This window comes from Marmota monax, unplaced genomic scaffold, assembly GCF_021218885.2.
Source record: "Marmota monax isolate L192 unplaced genomic scaffold, Marmota_monax_Labrador192_F-V1.1 WCK01_AAM20220418_F8-fsc00244, whole genome shotgun sequence".
Lineage (NCBI taxonomy): Eukaryota > Metazoa > Chordata > Mammalia > Rodentia > Sciuridae > Marmota > Marmota monax.
This window is the reverse complement of record NW_026692962.1, coordinates 151,514-160,155: the sequence shown is the minus strand read 5'-3', so window position 1 is coordinate 160,155 and position 8,642 is coordinate 151,514. Positions and strand designations below refer to the sequence as shown.

Here is an 8,642-nt window from a genome sequence, read left to right as displayed (position 1 = left end):
CCTCATCCCTTCCGTAGCAAAACCGGAAGAGACTGATGGTGTCTGGTGAGGTCCAAACCTCCTTCGTTTTCCCTCTGTTTCTCCCCGCCTCCTCCGCGGGAGCCGAGCGCCAAACTCAAAACTCTGTCAGGACCCGCACGTCTTTCAGGCTACTACCGAGGACCGGCCTGTTTGGCTTTTCCGTACAGCGGCCGGGGCAGGGATCCAACATGAGCCAAGTTCTGTTCCAGCAACTAGTTCCGCTGCAGATGAAATGCAAAGACTGCGAGGAAAGGTTAGGTCCGCGTCACCCAGTGTCGGCGGGTGGCGGTTGGGGTCGGGCCAATGGGGAAAATGGCGGCTTCGGCCGGTGGGCGCCGGCCTGCGGTTGGGTGTCGGGCTGGCCCCTAGGAAACTTAGCACTCAGCCGGGACCTCCTAGTTTCGTCTTTCCCCGAGTCGGCTGTTGCAGAGGGGACGAAAGGAAAGGGATGAGGAAATGGGAAACCGACTCACTTTGAGTATGTCAAAAATCCTAACTTCCGAATGGCACCGTGCAGATGATGTTTATTTTTGGCAGGTAAGAGCTCTGGCCCAGAGAAATTAATTGACACCAGCTCTCACGGTGAGCTCGTGGCTGGGTCAGCATGAGAACTCGGGCCTTTTAGCCTCCAGCCATTTTTTTCATTCTCCTTTGAAGCATACTGGGAATACATTTTTCAACTTCAACTAAAAAGAAATAATTTCAGTGGTCTTATTCACATTACTCATAAAATTACTTTTAATTGATCAAAAACAATGAGAAAATCGGAAACTCAGCGAACTCACTCAAGAAATGTTGCCTCCTTGTAAACACCTGGCAGAGAACGGGGCATGCATTGGTCTTAGTGTAGTTTACAGCCCAGTAGAGGAAATACAGGCCAGCCTCTCAACTAAGTGCAAAATTGCAACGTTCACTAAGGTAGTGGTGCCGCTAGAACCTAAATAGGCTGGACTAGAAGTCAGGAGATCTAATTTTTTTTCTTCGTTTCACCCATGGACTCTCTCTTAGCTTCTGTGAACATTGCTTCCTCATCTGTGAAATTGATAGAGCATACTACCCACATAGTTGTTAATGAGGATCAAGTGGAAAATGTATGTAAAAAACTAAATGGCATAGAGTGTAGCATAAAATGACATTGATTTATTGAATTGCCAGTAATGTTAAACTGTAGTATGTAATTAAGAATTGAATCTAAAATGAGTTGGCAAGCCAGACAGGAGATGGTACCAAAACCAAAGGTGCATATGGGAGATCTGTTATTTGGCTTGGTCATTCTTTGTCCTCTTCTTTTTTGGTTTTGAGAATGGAACCGGGGCTCTTGCTCATGTTAAGCACATGCTTTACCATTGAGCTATATGACAACAACCACCACCACCCCCTATTTTTTTTTATTCTTTTGTTCTGCTAGTATGGTATCCACTAGCCACATCCAAACTGATGTGCTGTGTGAAATGCACACTGGATTTTGAAAACATGTTGTGTGGGGAAAAAAGAATGTAAACTTTCTCAGTTTTCATTTTGATAAAATGGCAATATTTGAGATATATTTGGCCAGATAAAATGCTTTCTTAAAATTAGTTTACCTGCTTTTTAAAGCTTTTTAAAAATGTGGTTTCTAGAAAATTTAAATTATTACATACATTGCTCATATTTGTGACCTGCATTGTCACAGATCTAATAGGGCAACACTGTTCTACAATGATTATACAAAGAAAAAGGGATCATCATTTCTGATTCCAACATTGAAACTCTTAGCTCTTCTCCTTCTGTACATTGTTATCTCAGTTTATCATCTTAAAACATAATTTCAGCTTTTTCATTCTTCTTATTAGTAATCTTTCATATAGTCTTAGGATCTGTAGCAAAATTCAGCAAACTAAATAGTGAGACAGATGGGCCACTGTAAATAAAACTTTATTTGAACATAGCCATGTTTATTTGCTTACAAATTGTCTCTGGCTGATTTTTGCACAAGGGTAGAAATGAGTAATTGTACTATGGTGTCTTTTTTTTGCAGGGGGATGATTGGAGATATTTCTCAGTGGCAGAGCAGTTGCCTAGCATTTGTGGGGCTCTGGGAGGAACTGCAGGGAAGGAAAGAAAGAAATGTGTAATTGAGACAGAAACCCTGTAACCTGAAAAGCCTAAAATATTTACTCTCTGGCACTTTACAGAATAATTTACTGGGCTGGGGATGTGGCTCAAGTGGTAGCGCGCTCGCCTGGCATGCGTGTGGCCCGGGTTCAGTCCTCAGCACCACATACAAACAAAGATGTTGTGTTCCCTGAAAACTGAAAAATAAATATTAATAAAACTCTCTCTCTCTCTCTCTTTATAAAAAAAAAAAAAGAATAATTTACTAATCCTAACCTATAGAAGAACAACCTCTTAGATTTCTTTAATTATTCAAGGCCAGTCAACTCAACCAATAGATGCAAATGGCTACTATGTACCAGAAACTGTCCTAGGTGCTAAGGATAGAAATGCTCCCTTTTACTTCACTCACTCAACAAACAAACAAAAAAACAATGATTGTTGTGGCCCTCAAGAAACTCAAGAGTTCAATTGGGGAAATCAAAAGATTTCCTTTAGAAAGGCAGCACAGCACAAGTATGGGCTCTGGAGCCAGATTGCCTTGGTTTAAATTCTAGTTTTGCCACTATTCACTGTTTGATCTTGTACAATTTTTTTTGAAGCTTTTTTATGATATTTTGCGTTTGTGTGTATGTGTACTGAGGGTGTGAACCTAGGGCCTTACATATGCTAGGCCTGTGTTCCACCATTGTACTACACCCCTAGCCCTGATCTCATACAATTTATTTAACTTCTCTGTGTTGCATTTTTAAATTCATGATAATAGTACCTATCTCATGGGATTATTATGAGGATGAAATGAGTTAATACATTTAAGGTGCTTAGAATAGTGCCTAGAGTATAATAAACATTCATTAAACTTTAGCTATTGATATAGTGTGATTATTAAAGTCACAGAGAAGAAAGAAATTCAGTTAAGAATAGAGGTAATTAATGATCAGGGAACTCTGGAGGAAAATGATGTCAAGTTTTGAAGTCCATGATTTGTTACCAACCTGCTTTTCCAGTTTTCTTTCCTCAAAAAAAAAAAAAAAAAATCCACTCTGGTATGTTAGTTATGAAAGAATTATTGTTATTTTCTGAATGTATCTCATACTCTCTCTATACCATACTTTATTCCTGCTATTTTGTCTGCCTCAATGCTTTTTCTTTCATAATCTCCAAGGTGTATGTTAAATTTTTTCATTATAAGGATCTTTTAAAGTTGCCCAAGTTGAAAGTAATTATTCATTTATTAGCATGGTATACGTGAGACATCTGAGTTCTAATTTAGTCTTTGCAATGTGTCTTGTGTTCTTCCATAAAAATTTTTTTAGAATGATTTAAACTATTTGTTAAAGTAGATAAGATTATTGTTGTTAAATAAGATATGTAAATTGTCCACCAGGTACTCAGTTAGTATTGGTAACCTTTCCCTTTTCATGAATTCATAAAATATAATCAGAAGCAAATCTGTGGAAAAGTGATTTAATCTGACCTCAATTTGAAAACATGGACCATGTTTGTTTCTGTTTGTATCCCTAGCACCAGGCATAGTAGCTGGCTAGAGTAGCTTTCATTTGTTTGAATTGAGAGGTTAAGATCACAGCTACTGGGTGACAGCAGTGGGCAAGAATCCAGTTTATCTAGTGTCTGAAGTTTAAAATGCTTTTTTAAATAAAAGAACACCTGTTCAAATCTACTACCTGGAGGATGTTATGTAGATTCATAGTATTCAGAGTGGGACACATACTGAGATGAGAAATACCTTCTATTGAGATTTATTTATTTGTTTTATATAGGTCTTTTGTCATTAACCATTATATAGAGAAAATAAGATTTGTGATTTCAGATAGGTATTTCTGAAAGCTCAGATTTTCCTACTTTTTTTTTTTTTTGTATTGGGGATTGAACCTAGAGGCACTTTACTACTGAACCACAGCCACACCTCTTTTTTTTTTTTAATCTTTTATTTTGAGACAGGGTCTGCTGCTTAGAGTCTCACTGAGTTGCTGAGTGAGACCCTAACTTACTATCCTCCTGCCTTAGCCACTCGAGTTGCTGGGATTACCGGCATGCACCCTGGTGTCTTCTCTACAAGATATTTCTATGGTGTTATCAAAGTAAACATGGAGAATGTTTAATTTATGGATCTTGCCTCCATTTCCTTCCAACATCTAATACATATAGGCATTTTGAATATATGCAAGAATATAATTATATGATTGGTAAATTATCATATAAAGGACATTTTATTAAATAGATGTTTCTTGAATTTTTTTCCCTATAAATTATGAAGTCTGACATTGATTCTAAAACTGAAGCTGTAAAGCATAAAAAGTTGTCACAGTTCATATCACTATGGGAGTATGTTCTTGAATAAACTTAGAAAGATGAAAACCAAACATGACATAATGACATTGTAGAACTAAAAAAATCCTCACAAACCATCTGATTGAATTTGCTTGTCTTACAAATTAGGAAGTTTTTTTCCTCCCAAGAAAGCTTAATTTAAGTGAAATTGAAGTGGTATTCTGATGTGTTTCACATACATTGCTCTACAATACTAGATAAATAGAAATACCATATTCTCATTTTAAAAGTAATTCTTTCTGTCTTTGTGGTGTAGAAGATCAGTGCTGCTATTACTTTTCAGATAACAGTTAAGTGTGGTAACATTTAACTTCCTCATATAAACTAATATTTAGCATTTACTCATATGTTCAGTAAAAAACTTAACAAGAATGACACATTTTAAAGGAATATACAGTTACCAATTAGAGGATAAAATATCTAAGCAGTTGAATTTTAGAGAATCGTTTCCAAGTTTTCCCATTAATACTCGATTCAATATTTATACTTTTTTTTTCTGTAGTAGATAAGTAGTAGAATGTGGAAAAGTCTTAGTTTGTATATCTAAAAAACATGTATGTGTGCAGAAGAGTAGGGAGAATGTTATATTCTTCATTCTAATATTCATATTTCAAGTTTTTTATTTTCAGTACTGGGGATTTAATCCAGGGTTTTTTTTTTTTAACCACTGAGCCATGTCCCCAGTTCTTTCTTTATTTTTTTGAGAGACAGGGTCACGAAGTTGCTGAGGATGGCCTTGGCCTTTTACTTGTGATCCTCCTGCCTCAGCCTTTGGAGTCTCTGAGATTATAGGTGTGTACTACCCGGTCCAGCTACATTTTAAGTTTTTAAAATGTAATGTGTCATAAGTCAGTTCGATCACTTGAAATCCTATTTTTTTTCTTAATGAAAAAAGTTTTTACTAAATTGATGGTTTGTCTTTCAGTAGATGGTATTTTAGAATCAGGGCAGTATGTTTATATACCAGAGTGGTACCAGGCGTATTTGTTATCCCATTTATCCTGTCCCCCAGGTTATAGGTGAGAAAAATTTAGCTTTAAAAGCTACTAGGTTACCTAGTAGAAGAACAACAATAACAAACTTCAAATCCAGTGTGCTTTCTGAAAGTCTCTTCATTGGGCTGGGGATGTGGATGTAGAGTTCTTGCTTGGCATGCTCAAGGCAAGGTAATGGGTTTAATCCCCAGCACAGCAAAATAAGTAGAAAGTCTTGTGAAAAGTCTTGTGGCTTTTAAGACTTAAAAGTAGTTATGATGGTGATAACTTGTTTCATCTGAATATTTCTAACTGTTGGCATTGTCTTTTCATGTAGGAGAATAAATGTTAGAGTAAGCATTGAACTGCAATCAGTTTCTAATCCAGTTCATAGAAAGGTTAGTACTGTTTTTCAAAATGTGATAATTTCTGAATATTATAGATAATTATTTTGTTTTTTCAAGAACGGGAGGTCTTCAGTTTTAGATCTTGCTTTTTAATTTTGGGCCACTTTGTAACTTTCAGTCTAAGATGGTGAAATCTACTGAGACAACTAGAATATAATTATATCATATATTTTTAAATCATACAAGAAGAATTAGGGGTTGTGGTAACAATCTCCTTAGGTTTGCCCAGAACATTTAAAAGTTGCAAGGATATGTTCTGCTGCTTTAAAAAATTGGCATTTCATGCTATAAATGTGCGAACAGAATAAATTGAAGTACTAAAGAGATGTTCTTGAATCTTTACCTTTTGAAGAGAGGCACTTGGAACATTGGTTCCATCTTATCTTCAAAAGTAAGAGTCATTAACAGAGCTAAGGAAATAGACCAGAGGGCTAAGAAATACAGCATTTGCTTTCTCTGTTATAGGTTTCCCTGAACATATTTAAGGACCTAAGTAGTAGCTTTTGTTTTTGTTTTGTTTAATAATATCTTGGAGTGAATTTCAAGAAGTACTTCAGTGGAAGCTGCTTAACAATGGGGCATTATAAGGCAGAGCAAATACCTGAGTGATTAATTTTCCAGGGTGGAGATTATTGATTGCATTTTTGGTATTATTCCTTGTACCTGCTGAACCTCTTCATTTTCCTAGCTCTACTTATTAATGGCTTAGATTTTTCTAGGGCCCTAGCAGTTCCTTGGTAGTCATGAGTAGATTTTACTTCAAACTTATTCATAACCTGAATGCTTAGTGCTTTATTAGTCCCTGCTCATCTTGTAGTTACACCATATTTTCCTTGCATACATAATTTTGATGTCTGTTTCTGTCAGCATTGGCTGCTATAATGCTCTGCCACACTGTAAATTTGATAACCTGGGAAGTAGTCTTTATGAAAGGAACACACTTTGTTAGAAAAATGAAGACAGATGGGTTAGCCAGCTGGAGTAGGAGAGAATAGACGCTTAATAAGAATACCTGGCAGTACGTCACCCGATACTTATCTTTTACCTGAGCCCCAGAAGCTCCTTCCTTCTCTTGGATGGATGATTATTCCTCTCCTGTTGATACACTTATTGCTTATGAAATACCAGGTTAGTTAATTTAAGGGAAACAAAATATAATTGAATGCAGTATGTTCAGTGGTAAAGAATATTTTTGCCATTATGCTATAGTGCAGCAAAGACTCATCTAAATTTCCCTATGCCTCTGATAGGATTATATCCCTAAACTTTCAATTCCTAGTATTTAATTTACTTTTACAGACCTCTCTAAGGCTTTCAAGTAGCAGAATATCTACTCCTGTTTAAGATTCTAAGTCTCTAAAGAACAATAAAAAATAAACAGCACCAGGAAACAAAGTTAACTGAAGTAATCATGGTAATATGTTGATCTTACTGGATAATTTTCCTTTCAAGAGGGAAGATTTTCTGAAAACATTTTTTTTTTTTTTTAAAATCTTCTTTTTAGGATTTGGTTATTCGTCTGACTGATGATACAGATCCATTTTTTCTGTATAATCTTATTATATCTGAGGAAGATTTTCAAAGGTAAGTAATTTTTTTTCTGTTCTTATATTTAAAACTAGGAATAAGTTTCTCAGTTATATGAATGTATTTGTACTATTCTCTTTGAAACATACCTATTTAGAACTTTTAGTTATTCTGGGAATACTGGATTGTTTGTTGTACACTTGATTGCTGTGTTGCACGTCACTAAAACACTCAGGGGTCACTCCAGGGGAACTGGGCTGCACGAAATAACCACACAAGAGACAGAAATACCTTTTTCTTTGGGGATGCTGTGATGGCTCCTTTGACCTCAAGGGTCTGCAGAAGGAGAGAGAGAGAGAAAGCAAGTGCTGACCCCTTTTATTGAGGAGAAGACATTCAAATGAGGCAAAGGGTCAGGTTTTAAGGGGCTGAGTCTAGCTTCATGATGTCTGCTGTCAGCAGGCTGACTGACATCTAGGAAGGCCACACCCAAAGGCAGGGGACACACAAAGGGCGTTTCCAAGGAACATTTTATCCCAAACAGGGCAAGGGGTAATATCACAAAGGAACAAGTGAGCATAGCTCAACCCATGGGGCTGTAGGAAGGCACACCCATGCAGGGAGACACATTTGTGTTTTCTTTACCTTCAAGATCTGGCTACCGTCTTCAGTTACTTAAAAGCAACCAGATCACAGGGTGACCTACAGTGCCTCAGCTGACCAGGAGGGGAAGCAAATGCTGATTACATGCTATGTCGGCCTCCCACACTTGATTAACAATGTCTTTGAAAATAAATATTCATAGAATATCAGAAGTCTACATATAACAGCTCAGAAATTTCTAGCTTTGACTAAATTTCTGTACTTTTTTCTCTCATTAAGTAAATTCTATAAAATATAAATTCACTGGCTTAGTTCTTGATTATAATAGGTGTTTAGTAAAGAAAAAATCTTTTTGGGTATTAATTATATAAAAGATAGTAATTAAATTTTTAAAAAAATTCTTTTCCTGTTTCTTATATAGTTTAAAATTCCAGCAAGGTCTTCTGGTAGACTTCTTAGCTTTCCCACAAAAATTTATAGATCTCCTTCAACAGTGTACTCAAGAACATGTTAAAGAAATTCCAAGGTAAGTTGCATGAGAATACTACATTATTAAACAAGATAGACGCCTTTGAAAGACGAGCTGATGGCAAAATATTTCCCATGAATTCTAAGTAACCCTATTTGTTTTAAAACTGGAGTAGGGATCCACTAAATTTCAAAC

General features: G+C 36.3%; 1 protein-coding gene across 2 annotated transcripts in view; it reads left to right on the top strand.

The window, feature by feature from the left end:
- The first annotated feature begins 32 nt into the window (after positions 1-32).
- The window catches only part of Sass6 (SAS-6 centriolar assembly protein), a 47,252-nt gene continuing 38,642 nt past the window's right edge, over positions 33-8,642 (top strand). Inside the window, exons 1-4 of one of the 2 annotated variants that reach the window (XM_046452305.2) lie at positions 33-274; positions 5,779-5,839; positions 7,353-7,432; positions 8,400-8,504. In XM_046452305.2, coding sequence (XP_046308261.2) covers positions 36-274; positions 5,779-5,839; positions 7,353-7,432; positions 8,400-8,504 — 485 coding nt within the window. In that variant the 5' untranslated portion in view covers positions 33-35. Of the gene's footprint in view, positions 275-327; positions 559-5,778; positions 5,840-7,352; positions 7,433-8,399; positions 8,505-8,642 lie in introns of those variants that run through there. The other variant, XM_046452306.2, reaches the window with a different exon arrangement.